We start from the raw sequence: 20,299 nt of genomic DNA, 5'->3' as shown, positions 1-20,299 counted from the left end.
ATCTTCCTTGGATACAGTGAGTCTAGTAGGGACTACAGGTTATGGGATTCTTCAACTAAAGAGTTGATACGCAGCCATAATGTCTATTTTAGAGAGGATGCTATGTTTGGACAGAGCCCAGGACTATGGATAGCAGGAGAGTGGTGTTCCAGGAGGGTGTAAGTGCACTGATACCTCCGAATTCTATGCAGGGACAGCCCATATCCCTTGGAGTGGGAGGTTTTTCCCACGGTGAGCAGGTTATAAAGTTGGGACAGCCACGATTACTTCCTGATTTTGGTCAGAGACGGTCAGATGTCTCGAGTATTCCACAGGTTTATACTCCTATGGAGATTGTTGATGCATCTTCTATGGACAGTTACAATTTACTCCCAGGATGTGGAGTGCCTCTTGCAGATGAGGATGAGGCTATGCATGGTGAGGAGGATACCTTGGCTAATGATGCCCGGTATGATCCATTGGCCGGTTATGCCAGGACAGATGCGGTTTCTGCAGTTATTGACTTGGGTCATATTGCGCATGGGCAGAAATCATTGATGTGTTTGCTTCGTAAGTGCCTCCATGGCCAGAAGCAATCCCCTCGAGCTTGGCTTCATAGGTTTGATACCGTTATGAGAGCTCAGGATGTGATGCGCAGTGAGACAGGTTATGGTCTCAGTATTCAGGAGGTTGCTATCCTTCTGAGGTTACTTGCCATATGGTTCCTTATGGACAGGGATGCTTTGCAGTGGGAGCTGCATGATCTTGATGATGTTTGTCAGATACTTGGTTATTTCAGTATGGACAGGGGGAAGTTACTGAGTACTCCATTGCCTGTATTGGCTCCATACTTGAAACACTGCAGGTTTGACGATCACAGATCAGTTGAGCAGCAAGTTATGGTTGATATAGCAGCCATAGTACTTCATGCATCCATGACTATGTTGAGACTTGGTTCTCACATGTTTGCCATTGGGGCTACACTTCCGGTTCTTGCTTCCGTTGCAATGGGAGTTGGTAGCATGATTATGGTAGATTTTGGCAGTAGGGAAGCGGTTGTGGACATCAGGTCCTTATGCTTCCAGGAGCAGCATGCAGGAGATGCAGGTTGGGTAGACCAGCAGAGGTCTATTGTAGGGCATGTGCTTATGGTCACAGGTGGTACAGAGACATTTTCTTTACACAGTGATAGTTCAGGTGCTATGGACTTAGCAGAGGAGCACGTGGTGGTGAGAGTTCACTCTCCCAGTGAGTTCTCCCAGTGAGATCTGGCATGAGATCTTGGTTGACAGGCATCTACAGCTTGTCATTTTCTATCCTACTAGCAGTGTGCCTTAAGGAAGTATAGTACACATATAATACAATCAGCCATAGGCTGAAAAACAAGATGACCACACCGTCATCCTATGCCCATCGGCACTTTACAATGTGCTAAGTGCATAGAGGATAAGCTGCTAGCAACTTATCCTCTATGCACTTAGCACATTGTAAAGTGCCTAGCAGCTTATCCTCTATGCACTTAGCACATTGTAAAGTGCCGATGGGCATAGGATGACGGTGTGGTCATCTTGTTTTTCAGCCTATGGCTGATTGTATTATATGTGTACTATACTTCCTTAAAGGCACACTGCCTTTAAGTGGGAGGTTGTTGGGGTAAAGGGCAGTGTGCCCACCCACTTGTACAATGCCCATGTATACTCATATATATATGATAGAGGAATAAGCTGGAGTAGCTTTTGCTCCACCACTTTTGGTGTCTCCTTATTCCTTTATGTGTGCTCTCCTCTCTCTCACATCTCTCACTCGGTCTGCCAGGGCTACCCACTTGCTCGCTTTCTCTTCTTGTTCGTGGCGGAGGCTTTGCGCTACTATCTGAGATCACAGGTGGCGGGTCTCACAGGGTTGAGGCTCCCAATCAGACAGGAGGAGCTACTTGACTCGGAGTTTACAGATGACATGGCCTTGTATGTTGAAGGCACCACAGCGAGTCTGGAGAGAGTCAGAGGCGCCTTGGCTATTTACTGTGAGGCCTCGGGGGCACGAATCAACTGGACGAAATCCTTAGGCTTCTTCACAGGCTTTGAGGAGACTGCTGAGATCCGTGAGTGGGGGAGTGACTTTGGCTCCAGATGGATACCGCAGGGCCAGACAGCGAGACACCTCGGATGCCAGGTGGGTATTGACATCACAGCAGACCAGCAGATTGCCCTGGTCCTAGAGAGTGTTCGGCGCAAGCTTCTCTATTAGAGCTCGGCCAAACTCTCCCTAGCAGGTCGCGCCTTAGTGGCAAACCAGGTCCTTGCCACGGCTTGGGATATCGCCTCCTGTTGGTGCTTTCACAGAGGATGCATTGGGCAACTCCGACGGTTAGTACGTAACTTCCTTTGGGCAAGCTCAGACGGCACGAGGAACACTAGGGCCCAAGTAGCTTGGTAGACGGTGATCATGCCGCAGGCCCTGGGAGGCTTGGGTGTCCTTGATCCGGAGATGTAGAGCAAGGCCCTTTAGGGCAAGTTGGTGGTCCGTGGCCTCACCCCAAGTGCAGAGCCTTGGAAGCTCCTCTTACAGCGAGGGCTTCCAAGGAACACCCCACGCATTGGGGTACAGTGGCGTCCTTCACATAGATGGATCTTCTCAGAGGCCCCCCTTATGGGGAAGGGCTCCCCCTTGATGAGGAGTCTTCACAAGGTATGGCAGAGACTAGCAGGGGGTCTCATCCGTTCTCCGCCCAGATGCAGAGAGGGGTTTGAGCGCCAACCCCTTATGTGGCACCTAGAGATCAAGGATCAGGAGGGACGTATGCTCGAACAACGGACTCACATTGGTTGGGCACAATGGGATAGTGGTCCAACAAGGTCCTTTGGCCATTGGAGTAGACTACCTATGGAGACAGAGACGAGGCTTTGACGCCCTAGCGAATCTGCGAGGGGCAAGGCAGCGGATGGGCGAGATTGACTTAGCCATTCCGAAGTCCTAGTGGGAAGCACTTCACGTTTGGAGAGATAGCAAATGGTTGGGACAGTTTTCCCATACTGGTGTTCCCTTGAGGATGTTGATGCAACGCGGCAACATGCACCTCGACTTCTTTCGTGTAGGACCTGGAGGCCTACTTCAGCCACTCACTGAGAGTGACCCCGAGATGGATGGGAGTCTTGATGGGATACACTAGCAGATGATCAGAGTGGTGGGACGTTTAGGGAAGACGTGGCACATTGACCCTCCCAGAATCTCAAAGCAGGACGCCTCTAGATGGCACCTTTGGCTATGGGAGGGTAGACCCCTGAGGGAGGTCCACTGAGGGAGGTCCAGTGGGATCCGAGAGAGTGGTTATGGCCCTCCAAGGGCAACCTAGCTGAGCAGGTGGATGAGGTGTCCTTTTCCTACACCACACGAATTGGCAGAAGGCTTTAGATGGACTCGTCAAGGTGGACGCCTTTGAGGGAGACATTGGGTGACCCAGAGAGTGCCTCAAGGTGCGCTCCAGGTTTTAGACGCGGTTGTGGCCCAGCTTACAGCTGAGGAAGATCTCTTACTTCTTCTGGCTAGCTGCCCACGGAGGCTTGTCCATCGGACCATGGTTGGAGCAGATGAGAGTGGAGGGGCAGTGTCATTGTTGCTCCGATGGTGTCCTGGAGACTATCCCACATTGCCTGTGGAGCTGTCGTAGCGCAACAAGGATCTGGATGGGAGCCGTCAGGATCATGACACGTATGCAAAGTCTTCATAGAGACTACACCTAGGACATGGTGGCTTGGTTGACAGAGGCAGGACATGCGTTTCAGATTGATGAGATCTCCCCAACCTACCGGATACGGGGTCAGAGCATCCAAAGGATTGCCCCTGACAGTCTAGCTCTTCCTAAGGAAGACTGTTTGGTATCCAGCATCACGGCTTGAACATTTGGATGGCTCGCTCCAGTCTTGTGATGAGTGAGCACCCAGTTCCACCCGCGGCTACCCTAGTTGCCATATGGCAAGATATCATTTACACTCTCTATGGTCCACTTGGGAGTGCGGGACTTCAGGCTCCAAGGCGACTATCTAGAGGCATGCTTGTTTCTACAAGGCTTGGCCTACAGGTCTTTTCTACATCTTCACTCCGCAGGGGATTCGCTGGCTATATAGTCCCCCCACCTGGTTGTTAGCCCCAATTCCAGAGATCCCCTAGGCAGTGAGCTGGGTTTCTCTAGAACAGGCCAGTTTTCTTTCAGCCCTTTCCAGTTTTTTTCCATACTCAGCACCTTCGGGGCTGCTGTCTTGTATGAAATCTTTCAAGCATTAATAGAAGGTTCCTTTCTTTGAAAAAAAAAAAAGATACCCCACTAAACTACTTCACTCACGTCTGTATGCAAACCCTAGTAGAGTAATCAATACTTAAGGGGACTAGCTTTCCTTCCTCCCATTAGCTGATGCAGTGTGTTAAAGAGTTGTCTGGAGGGAAAGTTGCAATTCGTACCTGTGAGCAGAATACTCAAACGTAAATAATCTATATCTGCAACGGGGAGAAAACCTACTGAACAAGTGTACAACAAACCAGACTATATAAAAGTGAACATGATAAAGATTCCACAGCTTATTGCAATCAGATCGATTTGTTTCAGTTTCCTTGACAGAAGAAGGGGGGAATGCATGACACCGCCTTTTCCACCATCTCCATTACACAATCCTGAGGATCTCAGACTCAACACAACAAAACACATGAAATCCTCCAGCATTACGACTCCAGAATTGGATCATGATGACAAGATTCCCAATAGCAAAACCAATAGCATTGGCATAACAAGTTTAAATCATGCTTGTTCGTAATGTCGAAGCCTGTACAGAAGAACTTTTCCTGAGGCATTACCAACAGCTAGAAACCCTCCACCTGGACTGAAATCCAATGAATGCACATACTGCAAAGGTGTCTTAGAGGTAGGCCAGTTGGAAAACACTGTATGTGACGGCAAATGTACCAATCGAAGTGCATTCTTCTTCATTCTAGAGCTCATGGCTAAAATTTGAGAGTCTCCATTGAACTTTAAATTGTCCACGGTAGTAACAAGATTCATAAATGTTTTGGCCGGCTGGTTCTTCCCATTAACAAACCGCTCTCTCTCGTATAAGTTCACCACGCCACTATTAGAACCTGTAGCAAACAGCCTGCTATCAGGAGAAACCCTGAGAGTTGTACTCTTGATACAACCCTCGTCCCTCCCTTTATGAATGCACCTTCTTGTCCCCAGGTCCCAATGATAAACTTCCCCATCCCCACCAGAGCTTAATAGTTTCTGACCACTCTCTGCGAAAGATATGGCTCTCACAGAACCATTCATCTTCAAAGTACCAATCAACTGCTTTGTCCTCAATGATACCAGAAGAATGTAACCCTCGTTACCTAAAAAAGCAACTGTTTTTGAATCAGGAGACACTTCAAAGCTCTCTAAACTCCTCTCCTCCCTGCCCACTAGTGGATTTATCCTCTCTATTGCGCCTGCATTCATGTCGTAGACATAATAGAAGTTCCTTCTAGCAGAGGCTATAACTCGGGATCCATCGGGAACAAATGCAGCCTTCTGAATAGGAAAATCGTCCAGAAAGATGCTTTGAACCTTGGGATTCCTCTTCCCATCGATCTGGAAAAACCTCAGTCGCTTATCAAATCCTGCGGTAAGCAGTATCTGCGCATTTTTATGGAACTCCACTGATTGGACAACAGCGTTCGAAGGCTCGTCAACATTCGCATCCCGCATTCTCGAAACTTCTATCAGTCCTTGAGGCAACTTCGATTTCCTTTTCACTACAAACTCCCCATTGCTTAATAAAGGATTGTAGACAGTATCTTCAGAGTCGGAGGTGACATCAGAGTCACCTTCTTCCGAATCCGAGCTCTCCCGAGCTCGCCGCCGTCTTCTTCTAGCAGACGGCAACTCAGCCCACGCGTTACCTGGATTCAACTTCGCATACTCTGCTCTGAGCCTAGAAACGTATTCAACTCCTGAGACGGTGTCACCTTCGCCCACCTTCATAAGCTTCCTCAAACGATTAACACCCGTAAGTTTCACTGTCGTCTCAGCTTCTTCTTCGTCCTCCCAAACTGGTTTCCTCTCATCACGACCTTCAGGCGACGTTTCCCGTCCCCGATCTCGAAGCTCAGCAGCCTGCAGTGGCACAGGCAATTCATCCTGAAACTCACAGCCAAAGTCGTGAGAAGAAGGGTCCTGAAGGCTAGCAAAGAGGAGGCTTTCGAGGCGATCAGCTTCCTTCTTCTCCTTTGCGACAGATTTCTCGTGCTTTATGGAATGCTGAATAATCTCTTGGCTGGCGGGCTCCTTGTTCTTCTTCTTCTTCTTCTTTTTCGTCGTCGTATTCTTCTTGGTCGTGGAGCTGGGGTAAGGCGGAGAGGCCCGAATCTTCATATCTGTCTCCGACTCGGTCTCCGTCTGTATCTCCATCTCCATGTCCATCCCCTTGAATCCCCTGAAGCCAGTGTAGGGAGGGAGCAGAAATGCTGCTGCTGTTGCAAAAACCCTAATCTCGAAACCCCAACCACTTCAGTTCTAGAATCTTGTCCCCAAATTTTTTTGACGTCTTTCCTGCATTTATTAAACAAAATTTGCTACACCAACCTTTCTCTTTTGGAGCACTTACCTATTTCACTCAACATTGAGTTGCATTTTATCAAAATTTTAAAGGGAACAAACGAATGAGTTTACCTATGGACATGAGAAGAGAGAGTGCCTCCGTTAGACCCCGATCCTCCTTGCAAATGTCACGGGTGGTGATTCATTACTGACTTGGTGATGTCCATATTTTGAAAGTTGAAGCCCAACAAATACATGAATAAGGTGATGTTCACAAGAGCTCATAACTTATCCTCTCTGTAGTCTATACAATATTGTCACATGGACTACAACCATATGCATAAAGTGTCGTTATCCTTCGATGTTACATCCCGCTTGGATTTCTTGGCTCGCTCGCATCATGTAAGAATTCAAATTGAAACAAGGAATTTTGAATGGACGAGCAATTAAAAATATTTATGTGATAATATATAATATAATTATTATAACCACACAGTGTGTGGGTTGGCAGGTGGCACACTTCCTTCCCCAAAGAGTTCTAATCCGAGGGAACAAGCTCTTCCCCGTACATCGAGAATATTAGCACCGAGAATATTAGCGCCAAGAATAAGTCTCATGAATGGATAAGATATTGGCTTATTATCTGAATGTCAATATTCATAATCGTAGTCAAACGACAGTAAAATTACCACGAGCGGCGCGCCAAGCAAAATTCAAATTCTCATCATCTTTTTCATGATGTCTTTGATCTTGGATGCGGAGAAAAGGCCATGTTGTTGCAAGTCATCAAGCTCAGGGAGCATATGCTCATGATGATAGTCGATGCTATCGGCCATGGCTAAAAGCTTCCACTTACATTGCGATTGGAACAATGTCAAGGATGCTGATGTGGAAGCCTAGTAAGTCTTCAATAAATGAGATCCCATAATTACACTTTGCCTAGCCAATCAATAGACCACATCAATTTGCTAGAGTGAAGCAAATAGCTATAGATGCAAGCTCTTTGGTCAATTGTCTCAATGAAAGTGCAACAAACATGCTGGCAAGCATACAAAATTGTAGCTACTCCTCAGTGCTATTGCCCAATTTCCCAAGTCCTCAAGTTCCAGTTTTGGTAGGTGGTGCGCTCTATCCAATTGCCCTACTTTGTTGCGAGCTTCTAAAGAGATAATCAATTGATAAGTACATCCCCTTCCTTCGCTAGGTTCGTGTCATGTGATAGCAATGGAAATAGCCTTAGCGCCTCATGCACTACCACATGTAAATACTACATGTGCTTCAACTCTTTGAATGAGGAAACAATTGAATGTCGGTCCTCACACAATTGAACACCAAAGCTGCAAAAGATGTAAATATACCTTCAAAAAAGGCATAGTGAACAATAATTGTTACAAAAAACTTACAATCCAACTCAGGAGAGTTTTGGACACAAAGCCCGGATGGAAAATACGAAATACAGCAAGGACTATGAATTGATTCGGTGTTATGTATATAGTTTCATTGGTTGGAATATACTTGGGTGACATAATATCTCTCTCTATCTAAACGGTAGTACTACTAGATTTAGTAATGAATCGTCTGGATAGTCAGATTTACTAACAATAATATCTTACTTAATAGCCAATTTTTTGTATGCTCCCTTGCTTTGGTGATCAGATGCATCTTGAGGGACATTCTTCTCACAAGATAGAACTCCAAGCCTGATTGAAAAGCAAGCGTAGACAAGGAAAGCACAAGGCAAACGTGGACAAAAGGTTCATTCCATCCGTGGTGTAGCAGGCAATGGCCAAGGAGGTGTGTATGGCGGTCTCACTACTCCATTTCTACTCAGCAAGTCTACAAATCTCTTAAAAAGGCATGAAGGGCCTCACTTCCATCTCTTCTTAATTAAAGGGAGCCTTAAATGATGAAGTTGATGCTAGAGGTCTTGAGTGTCGCCGTGTCTGAGGGCATTGATATGAAAAAGGCTTTGAAAGCTTAACCTTCAACGTAAGAGGCGGCAGCTTATACAACTTGAGGTGTAGCCCCGCACAAGAAGCAAATGACAAACTGGCACCGATCAGTGATGGTGTTGTCGGAGCTACTGAAAAGAGGCCAGAGGTGGAGACATGCATAGAACCCAATTTGTCACTGAGTGAGCCCAGGAGGAGATGACCAATGAGGGTTCCGATGAGGGCAACTGACAAAGGAGGAGATAGTTGACGGGAGGGTACCACGCTGACCATCATCTGTGAAGGGATCGTAGAAGTAAATTTGATCGAGAAGCCTAGTGACAGTGGAGATGCAAAAGAGATCGTAGGCATCATTGAAGAAGCCAATGCCCATTATTGTCCAATACTTCCAGTACCTCCAATCGTTGTCTCACCACCATCAGTAACCAGCTGTTGTGCACTATTTGAAGAAGAGTCTTGACCTTTGAATCTTGGAGTGGAAAATTTAGGCAAAGTTTGACAAACGTATGAGTGGAGGTGGGGAAGCACAAGGAGAGGGCAAAGTGTGTTATTCGGAACCCTGCAGCAAAGGAATGCCATACTCGCACAGGAAGGGAAGTCATGACAAGCAACAAAGGAATGCCATACTCATTAATCGTCTTCATCACACCTCATCAACCACAAAACTCTTGTCTGCTAGACTGAAAACGTACCAAATGAGGCAGATTTGTTTGAAGAACTGCGAGCTCGTCTGATGCTTGCCCATGAAATTTCTTGATGGTGTCTACCCATTTTTTTCCATTGATTTCCACACCATTGCTATCGTGAAAGATAATCAGAAGGTTGGGATCTGGAGTGTGCCACTTGTGGTCGATATCCTCCGTCCCCTTGTGACACATTCTGAGATTCCCATGATCAGCAGGTGACACATTCTCAGATTCCCATGATCAGCAGGATGAGGGTTGATTTTCCTAAGCCGAATCTTCACACTGGAAGACTTAGCTCATGGCTACCTCTACATCCTGTGCTTTGACGGTTTGACATACTTGCATAACACTGCATGCTCCTTCCCACCATTCTTCATTGACACAAAACACATATTCAGAGTCTCCTCAGTGACTCTTGCACATCAGGCAAGACATAAAACAACTGAAAAACTCTAAAAATGTGTAAAAATAGATTGGCATGGAACCTCTTGTAGCTCAATCACTCCGGCTCCACTCTAAATTCATCCTCTATCAAGAAAATGAAGAGAAAGCAATCCCAGGCTCCTATCCCATGAGGGACGTTTCAAAAGAGGGAGAGCCTCCCATACTAAAAATCAAACAAGCTATGCATACCCAAAAATAAAGCAACGGCTTACAATTCTACACGTGGCTCAACGAGGGCTCAAGAAAACCAAACTTTCCCCTAGGCTACCTGCCGTAACCAGAAACTTGCCATTTTAGGTACCCATCTAAAGTGGACTTCCCAAAGTGATTATAATCTTAGAAAAGTAGAGTTTCCTCCCTTGAGTCCCGCCCTCTCTCCCTCCAGTCGCCCCTTGTCTCCCTGTCCTCTCCCTCTCCTCTCCCTTCTCGCCTCATCTTCCTTTTTGAGAGATGTGAGTAGGTTTCTGGAGGGTAGCGCGCCCGGCATCTTGTGCCTTTTGTTAGTAGGGTTGAGCCCCCAATCAACCATTGATTATTAGAACTAATGTAATTCAAAGGCCAACTTTGGGACATACATCTTAGCACTTCGGCAATCACAACAACGTCCCAAGCAATGGCAAGGATCCTTAACATCCGATTAGCAGTTCAACTAGATCTTAACAATTTCATCACAAAAAGCATTGCACTTCAAATGTTTACTGATATCAAATTACCTCCCATATAATTGTGGGAGAGAAACAACCAAACCAATGGGAGATGATCAAATAGGCCCGACAAGAAGATATATTTTCCTCCTAAGGGCACTCCCATCCTCCACCTCTCCCCAAATGCATAGATCTAATCAATTCTATGCATATGAAATTCCTAACCTTTGCATATGTCCCAAGCCTCCGACTCCGAGCAAGAAACAGAATTCTTTATGTGGGACCTATTTTCAGCCTACTCCATCATATTCCAATCACCTCCTAGAATCCATTTTGCTCATACCATTTTTCCCTTCAAGAACCCCAGCATTTGCTACTCTCAATCAGCCCATTAGGGGCATACATGCAAAACAAACCCAAAATGAGACAACTTTATAGCAAGGACATGCCCATCACTATCTCTAAATAGCTCTCTACCCCTCAAGGACACTTCACCAGCACTGCAATGCCCCATTTTTCTCTACTTTGGAAATTGACAAATACTTGAAACCCCATCTTCCTAAATGAAAGCCATACTTCACAACATTTTAATTCTTGGAAAAGAACTATTCCAAGATTTAATTGATGTACCACCCTCATGCACCCCTTCTATTTAACTCTATCACAACCACCTAGTAAATTCCAAGGAAATAGCACCAATGAGATAAGGACTGACTTTCCTAGCCGTTGGCCCCAAAGCTTTGTAAGCATACCAGAAGAAGTCAAAGTGGTTTCTTAGTAGCACTAAAACCTCGAGCTGCATTCGTGTCTTAGGCATTGTTATCTAACTTCTAAGGCTTAATGGGGTTGGGAACCTCTTTGAGGGCCTTCTTTTGGCGAAGACCTTTGTTGTGAAACTACTTCTTATGATTAGCATTTAGTAGAAATTCATCTGGAGCTATAATAACCTAATTTGATCTTGTTGATGGGGTACAATACACATGGCTACATAGCTCAAAGTAGTGTTAGTTCACTACTCGGCTAGCTAAGTAGCACTTGTTTCCTAGGTAGGACAACTACTTGAGAAGTAGCAGCACTTGGGATGAAGTACTACTAGTTATGTAACGAACAATGGGGAAACAATATTAACTACCTAGCTAATAACTAGAGAAAGGTTCAGCATTGTATTATTCAATACTGTCTTACATATATTTTTCCAAGTTTCCCAATTTAGATCCTTTCAATTTCACACACGGCTTGCAAGAATTTGGAGCTTTTGCTCCTATTATCTTGCGATTGGTGTCACCACCCTCTTAAGAGGAAATCTTAGCACCATGAGGCTTGCTATTCAATGAGTTCAACACCAAGATTGCCTTAGAGGAGGCAGCCACATATTTTCTATTCTTGCAAACAACTTATAGCCCTCTGCATCTACTGAGCCATCACTTGAATCTAACACAACAACTGTAACCATCGTCTCCATTGCTTCGTCAAGCAACCCTTCACCTCTAGACTCACTAGGTGGCTCATGATCTAGAGAGGTCACCTCCTTGACAACATGCAAGCACCATGCAACTCTGGTTGAACCTTAAAGAGAATTTTTGGTGTGGTGTCCTTTTTTTTTAATATGTCTTCTCTGCCCAAATCCACCACATCCATCCTATTCATTGCACGGAATGTGCGAGCGGTACGTTGGCTGCACAACTAGAAAGCACAGAACCATGAGAGGCTACAGATTTAGTACTTTGCACATGGATAAGAGGTTTTGGCTCCAATCTTAGCATAAATGTTCAACCATGTAGTATGCCATGACTTCCCCTTACTTGGATTACCACACCACTATTGTGCCAATACACAAAGCAGGGGACGCTGGACATAGGGAACCACCACAACCTCATGATTGCCCACACACTAGCCAAGATATATGGATCAGTACTATCAGCCCTTACACAAAGGAGAATGGGAAGCAAGCTAGTGGACAGGTTGGTTTTTGGAGGCAACATTCCACTCTTGATCTCATACACCAATTCCATGACTATGCACCTAATCTTTAGACCTTATATATATATATATATATATGCCAAAGGATGTCTAAGTGAACTACACCCCTTATGGCAAGTACCAATGCTAGCGAGTGTCCTCAACACCCAATCGGGAGCGATCCATACCTTAACATTCTGATCATAAAAATTCTTGCACTTTAAATTTATACAATCAATTTGTAAGGGATATAGTGACCTCTTGCATGACAGTGAGAGAGAAAACCATCAACCAAATGGGATATCCTACCAAGGGCATTCTATTCACCACACTTCCTTGGATGCATAGGCTCAATCATGTCTCCCCACTTGAAATCCCTAACCTTTATGTCTGTTATTCCATGAGAACTCACTAAAACCATCTGGAACTAGCTCAGCACAATCAATTGGATCCCAAGATAGACACAAATCCTCCCAAACCTCTTAATTCCAAGCAAGAAATAGACTTCTTCAAGTGGGACCTCTATTCATACCACTTTGTCATATTCAAATCACATCCTAAAATCCAATTCGCTCCACCATATTCCCCTAAAAAACACCCCAGCACTCACTATGCCCATTAGGAGCATACATGCATACTATGTTGAACACAAACCCAAAAACCAACAACTCCATAGCAAGGCCATAACAAGGGAATGGCCATCACTATCTCTAAATAGCTCTCTGCCCTTCAAAGGACACTTTATCAGCACTGCAATGTGCCCTTTTCTTGTTCTTGGGCAATTGACAAATACTTCAAACTACATCTTCCTAAACAAAAGCCATAACACATCATCTCACCACATTTTAGTTCTTGCAAAAGAACAATCCCAAGATTCATAGACTCATGCACCATGCTCATGCACCCATTCTGTTTACCTCGATCACAACAACCTTGTAAAGTCCAAAAAACAACACCAATGCAACACTAACTTTCCCACCCACTAGTCCCTGCTCACACTTTTATCGGGTGAAATATTTGTAAGCATCCCTTAAGAAGTTAAAGCATTTTCCTTACTGCATTCTTAAGTCTCTTGGACACAATTCTTGCCTTTTGGGGATTTTTGGGGACGAACTCCTTGAGGGCCTTTTTCTAGGGAATCTTTTCCTCGTGGGTTCCACTTCTTGTGATTAGCATCCAATAGAACTTCATTTGGAGCCTCACCACTTAATTTGATTTTGTTGATGGGTACACTCCACAACCACTAGTTGTTGTGAGGTGTCACAACCCTCTTTAAAGGCAATCTTAACATCTTAAGGTCTACTGTCCGGTGAGTTCTATACTAAGCCCACCTCAAAGGAGGGAATCGTGGCTTTTTCTTTCTTATGTACAACTTTCTAGCCCTCAGCATCCACTAAGCCATCACCCAAACAATCGCAACCACCATCTCCATCGCTTGGTCAAGTGGCCCTTCACCTCTAGACTCACTAGGTGGCTCTTGATCCAATAGGACATCCTCCTTAACAACATGCAAGACATACTGAGCATCGTTGCAACTCTTATAGAACCGTAGAGGGACAATTTCTGGTGTAGTATCGTCTTTCTTTACAAATGAAGCAAGTATCAAGAAATGCACAAATTTAACCTATTGATTATGGATCAAACCAACCGTGATTTTGAGATTCATCTATTTGAGGATGTCTAATGCTCAATCTTAGAGGATCCATTCTCTTTTATCCCATAATGAGGTTCATACCATTAGGGGGATAAGCAAGGTGTTTCCAATAGCACATGCAAGATATTCAAAAGCATCCCCCAAACACAATGGAAGGTTGAGGAATTGGATCCATTTAGGACATTTAGAGTTTTGCAATGGTGTGTCTTCCATACCACTCCATGCTGCACCTCCTCAACTACCTTGGCCTCCACCCTTACTTCACCATCCTGGCCTAAAGTGGTAGCAAGATTTGACATTACCTTTCTGGAAAGGGAGGTCACAATGGAAGAATTGAAGGCAATACTAAATCAAATGGCCAAGGGAAAGACACCAGGGGAAGACAACCTTCCAATCAAAAATTTTCAAGTTTATTGGGAGATTTAAAGCCCCTTCCTCATAATGCTCTGGCAAGAAACAGTAGCGAAAGGATTTTTTGACTCTAGAATTAACACAGGAATGATTAAGCTAATCCCAAAAGGAGGGCCAAAGGAGGAGCTCAAGAATTGGAGGCCATTTATAATGCTTAACACCTGCTACAAAATTTTGGCCAAGGCTCTGGCACTCAGGCTAAAAGGGAAAATGCAGGTTTAGATTAGAGAGGAGCAAAAAGGCTTTGGAAGCAATTCTCACACTATGGGAAGGACTGGAGTACGCAGAAGAGCATGAGCAAGACATTTGTGTCATGAAAGTAGACTTTGTTAAAGCCTATAATAGAAGGGAATTGGGTTTTATCCTTTAGTCCCTACAAGACATGGGATTCAGACCTGTCTTCAGGAGCTATGTTAACACATTGTGACAGGGTAAAAAGCAAAAGTGGAAGTTAATGGCAAAATCTTAGACACTTGTCCTTCAAAAATATCTATTAGACAAGGATGTCCCCTTTTGCCTCTGCTCTGCCATAGTGGCCGACTCACTAGGATGGGTAATTCAAAGAGAAGTGGAAAAAGGGAACATTATGGGTATTCAATTAGAAGCAAACAAAAAAATTGTACACCAGCAATTTGCTAACAACACAAACCTCACCCCAACAAATGACCCCAGGTCTGTGAACACTGAGCTAAACTGCCTCAAGACCTTCCATTCCTGTAACATAAGTAGGTTTGCTGCTTTCTCACCATCTTTGTAATTTGATGTTAATAGATTAGCTCAGTTTGGCAATTTTTATGTTCCTATGATAGATAGAATTGGACTCTCAACACCACATTGCCATTTCCCAAGGGGGCATTCATATCCTCATGTTTTGAGCTATCATCCCATGAGGTCCACATCTGCATGGTCCTCTTCCATTAGGGGTAATGCTCATGGTCCTTCAGCCCCGGAAGGGGGGTTTGATCAGTGTAGTGGGATCTCAGACACACCCTGTTTGGAGATTTTCGTTGGCCTCCACAGGGTTGGACAAGTGGCCCTTGGAGGTGTTTGATGCTATTTTGGGAAATCAGATTACACTCATGATGGACGAGTGGATGGGACCACAGGGACTAGAGCTTTGGTACGCCCATGGCGTAGAGGTGAACTTTCAGCTAATCTTCACACGCGAGGAGCCGGTGTTTGGCTTGGCGACAGGAGTTATCAGATTGCCAATGGAGGCAAAGGTGAAGCAGGCACACTTCTAGTCCCTCCAGAAGTGCTCTGGTCCCTCCAGAAGTGTGCGGAGCTGTTCGGGGTAGAAGCCTCGTTCATGATGAAGTGGGCACGGAAGATCGGTATTGAGCTAGTTTCCACCCTAGTACAGCGCTGCACAAACATTGACTACTCGCCCTCTAAACCCCTGGCAAAATCGCACAAGGCAGTATTTCTAGAACAAGCACCCACTCATAGGAGAGCCTTGTTCGCGACTCCTCCGTCCTCATGAGCTGGACCTTAGTGAGTTGGAATGTACATGGGCTCCACGATCGTGTTCGTACCAACTGCAGTACCTGATACTCTGATAGGAGTTGCAGAGGGCAGTGGTAGGGCAGCCAATGGACATCCTTATGATTCAAGAGCACATGTTTTTAGTCGCAGATATCAGATGACACCATCACCTTCTCCCAGGGAGAGGGCCAGAGGTGTGGTCCCCCATAGTAGGACGGAGCAGAGGGGTCTGCATCTCAGTCTCACAGACTTTGGCTTCAAAGTCTACGATCAAGGCGAGCGGATGGGCAGTTTGGATGGGAGTTCGGATGGGAGAGTCCAGGATTGGGATCCTGAACGTGTATGCCCCAACATGCAGGCAGCACTGCCCGACCTTTTGGAGGAGGCTATCAGAGTGTCTTCTGGATGTAGACTCTTAGATTATTGGAGGTGACTTCAACAACTTGGAGTTTGGGTAAGACAAACAGGGCGGCACCTCCTTCTCTGAGATGCCAACAACAGAGCGTAGCACCTTGGAGCAGTTCATTTTCATGATGAGTGGTGGCAGAGACCTGTGGAGAGAGCCAGATTTCAGAAGGACACCTGGCAGCCTTCTCTTCTCCTTTGGACAGAGGAGACACGATGGATTGCTAGAGAGATTAGACCGTTTCTATGTTGGGGATTGGGCACTACATAGAGGCAGATCTACCAGGATTCTGGCAGGTACCACGATGTCAGACCACTCTCCAGTGGTACTTCACTTGGATCAGCCCCGTCGAGGTCTCCCCCAAAGGGAGCCTGCATCCGAGAGGACCTCCTGCAGGATAAGGAGATTCAGCAGGTCATGGAAGGGATTTGGGAGGAGTCAGAGATGGCACCGTGTGAGGGCTGGGCTACATGGGTGATCGATGCAATTCAGAGGAGCTGTGAGGAGCTGCAGGCTCACGCCCTTAGGCAGAGGACCCTTTAGGAACATGAGCGGGCTTTGAGGAGAGACCTTGCCCCCATTGAGAGGCTTAGGAAGCAGGAACCAGTTTCTTAGTGGCTTAGTAACAGATTTGAGAGCGCTCGTCTCGAGCTTCAGGACACGGAGTTGCAGTGGGTTGAGTTCTCCTATCACTCCTCCCGAGCCCGATGGGTGCAGCAGGGGACAGGATGACGAAGTAGTTCTTTCAAACCACTGGACCCCGATCGGTAGGCACACAGCTATAGTGTCTCCGAGACTCGCAGGACATCATGCACACTGACCCGTAGGAGATTTTGGACATGACCACTAGATTTTACAGCCAGCTCTTTCAGACGGAGAGGATGACCCTAGCTGGTCTTGTGGCCTGAGAGCTAGTTTGGGATCACGTTCCGACAGTAGTATCGCAGGACTTATGCAACATGCTTGAGGAGCCTTTCATAGATGAGGAGCTCTAGGAAGCCCTCAAGGCTCTCCTGACCCAGAAGTGCCCAGGTGAGGATGGTTTTTGACCCCGGCCTTCTTCCAGAATTTCTGGGAGATTATCTTTCCGTTTAGCTTGCCAAGAGATTTTTGACACATGCCTTCTCCCACAGTCCTTGAGCAGAGGGTGGATTTGTTTGATCCCGAAAGGGGAAGATAGGTCAGATATCCGAAAATGGAGACCGATCACCTTGCTTGATACTGCATACAAGATCCTCGCCAAGGTCTTGAGTTTGCAGTTACGGCCCCATCTCACCAACATCATCCATGACACACAAACTGGGTTTTTCCAGGAGCCTCGCATCCTAGATAACATCTTCACGTTCTGGGAGGCAGTGGATTGGTCCATGGAGGAGTCATAGCCGCTGGCCGTCCTTCTCTTGGATTTTGAGAAGGCCTATGATAGGGTGGAGTGGCCTGTCCTAGAGGGCACTACAAGGATCGACCAAGCCAAGCATATCCGATGGATAGAATACTTTCAACGTGCCTCAATCTAGGTTTTATTGACTTGTGTGCAAAGTGGAGTACCCCTCTGATAAGTACTTGTTTGGATAACACAACTAGGAGCACACTTTTTGACAGTTGTGCATACCATTAGGTGGAAAACGTTGTATAATGTGTGATCGCAAGAGTCTGGAATCTTTAGATAGTTCCAAGGTCCTAACCTCCAGTAGTCCCGCAGTAAGGGATGCCCAAGTTGGAGGTTGGGAGCTGCTGACCGGGAGGACGAGCCTTGTTCCTCAGGATCCCTCCCTGGAAGGACCTGCTACTGTGATGAGGAAGTAGAAGGGGGCGCCATTGTTCCCTTGCCTACTAGCAAGGGTGTCGAAGTAGAAGAACTTGCTGTTGAAGTGGAGGGGGGGCGGCGGTAGAGGGAGGGGTAGGGACATGGGGGACAGGGGGAGGGGGGTGGGTGGTGAGAGTGACCATAGAAGGGAGGGCTGAGGGGGGGGGAGGGGGCGGGGGGAACCTTGGAGGGGGAGGGGAAAGTGAAGAGGAGGGGGAGGGGGAGGGGAGGGGAGGGGGAGGGGGAGGGGAAGGAGGAGGAGGGATAAGGACGACATCATGCCCCCCTTCCTGATGAGGCTCACCGGGGCTCTGGATCTCGTCGGCTCCTCCATGGTCCTCGTCGAACTAGCGTCTGCGGCTTCTGCCATCGCCACATCTGGAGCTCCTAGGGCTCATTGCTACTACAAGGGTGGGTGTGGAGGCTGAACCTCCAAAGCTGGAGGATCGGCTGAGTGGGCGGTGGCCCCTGTCTCAAAGGAGGTGGCTCCTGCTGTTCCTCCTTCGAGGCCTCTCAGTCAACCTTGTCCCTCTCTCTGTGATTGGCCCTCTACCTATGGCGTTTGCGGGTTTGCATGCTTGGTTTCTTTTTCTTTTCTACCTATGTCGAGTCCCCTGCTGAGGGGGTAACCCATGGGGTCTGAGACTCCTGGTGCTCCTGCCTGAGAGGGCACTGAACTCAGGCCTGCTGACTCTGCCTTGTCTGCAAAGGAGGAAGGGGAGGGTGTATGAGGGAGGCCATGGGGGCAATCTCTGGCGAGGTGACCCATCTGTCTACACCGAAGACACTGGCCTGGTAACCCGGAGATCTCCACCCTCTGGCAAAGTGTGCCCCCTTCCAGGGTCTCGAGAAGGATCAACTTTGGGAGGGACTCCGGGCTCTCAACCACTAGTCTAATCCTAGGGACTCCATCATCTGCTAGAATGGAGGCGGCCATCTCTGGCAGGGACTCAAGCACTGTGCCAAATGCCCTACCAATGGAAGGGAGGATGGCTTGATAATCCTTGGGGAGCCCTCGTAAGCAGAGTGTAATCGAAGACCGTGGAACATGGTGTGTTGTATCCATGTCCTCCACTGTGAACCCATGATACCAAGGAAAGAGGTAGACAAGGTGCGGGCCAAGGAGTACCGGGCTCTACTCCACAAGTGTTAAGGTGGTGTCAGGGGAGCTCAACTAGATGAGGAAAATGCCTCGTCCATAGATGGTGACCTCTTGGATGTGGTCTCCCTCTAATGCCAAGCTTGCCTGGATCCACTCTCGCACCAGTCTCCGTGTAGGCGTGAGGCCCACAAGTCTGCCCACAAGTGCCTTGTCCTGGAGGGACTGAACTGCCTGTGCTGTACCTGTTGCTTGTCAGCTAGGGAAAGAAGAACCTTAACAGCTGTGGGATTCGAGGGTGTTGCCATAGAGTCCCTCTGGCCGAACCAAGGGTCGCCACCAAGGTTTTTCTTTTGCCTTCACAAGCACAAGTGCTCCCGCTACAGGGAGGGAAAAGGAAAAAGGGGAAAAAGAGCATCAAAGGGGGAGGCAGAGATGAGGTGGGGCGAAAGAGGGGGCAAGGACAAAAGAGGAAGAAGGAGGGCAAGGAGGGTGTGGGGTGGAAGAGGAAGGAGGGCAAGAAGGCGAGGGGGGAGAGAAGGAGGGGAGGAGAGGCAAGAGGGTAGAGAGGGGGTGGAGAGGGGAGCCGACAGGGGAGAGGAGAAGGGCACAGGAGGCGAAAGAGGTGGAGGTGGTGGGGGCGAGAGGCAAAGCAAGCAGAGGGGGACACAGCAAGGTGGCGAGAGGCAAAGCAAGCAGAGGGGGACACAGCAAGCAGGTGGGGAGGCAACGAAGGCGAGAGGTGCAGCAGCCGGCGCAGGAGGGGTGGTAGGAGCATAAGGGGCGGCGAGGAGGACAGGGGAGTGCAGAGGGAGCGGACGGGGTGGAGGTAGTGGGGCAACCAAGGGTGGCACGGTGTTACCCTAGTGGGTATCTAAATTACCAGGCAGCAAGAATTAATTGCTTGGTGGGTAACAGTGCTGATCTTGGGGCTCATTTGTCACTAATGGGATTGTTCATAAAATGTTTTGTTGTTGTGTTGAGACACAATTGAAAAAAGGGAAGACAGTAGTGTAGCCCAACATCATCTATCCCAACAGCAACAGGTGGCAGTACACTTCCTGTATTGAAGAAGACCCCAGATACTCGAACCTTGATTTTTGGTACAAGATCCCACACAGTAGCATTTGGGATGATGATTGTAGCTGGACATCAAAAGGTTGGAGAGACGTATGACATCAGTCATGCTACATGAAGCACCTTGTGATGTC

General features: G+C 47.1%; 1 protein-coding gene across 1 annotated transcript; it reads right to left on the bottom strand.

Moving 5' to 3' along the window:
- Nucleotides 1–4,517: 4,517 nt before the first annotated feature.
- On the bottom strand, nucleotides 4,518–6,545 carry LOC147880177 (Transducin/WD40 repeat-like superfamily protein). Its single transcript, XM_087371256.1, has one exon. It carries the CDS (start codon nucleotides 6,422–6,424, stop codon nucleotides 4,769–4,771), a length of 1,656 nt encoding a protein of 551 aa, XP_087227382.1. The 5' UTR covers nucleotides 6,425–6,545; the 3' UTR covers nucleotides 4,518–4,768.
- Between the last annotated feature and the right edge of the window lie 13,754 nt (nucleotides 6,546–20,299).

This window comes from Dipteris shenzhenensis, chromosome 32, assembly GCF_047967505.1.
Source record: "Dipteris shenzhenensis isolate YYH24624 ecotype China chromosome 32, Dip_SZ_1.0, whole genome shotgun sequence".
NCBI lineage: Eukaryota > Viridiplantae > Streptophyta > Polypodiopsida > Gleicheniales > Dipteridaceae > Dipteris > Dipteris shenzhenensis.
The sequence above is the reverse complement of the archived record's forward strand: the minus strand, read 5'-3'. Positions and strand labels throughout refer to the sequence as shown.

Bases quoted from the DNA above. Each gene is read 5' to 3' on its own strand.
- LOC147880177 (XM_087371256.1), bottom strand. From the start codon at position 6,424: ATGGACATGGAGATGGAGATACAGACGGAGACCGAGTCGGAGACAGAT.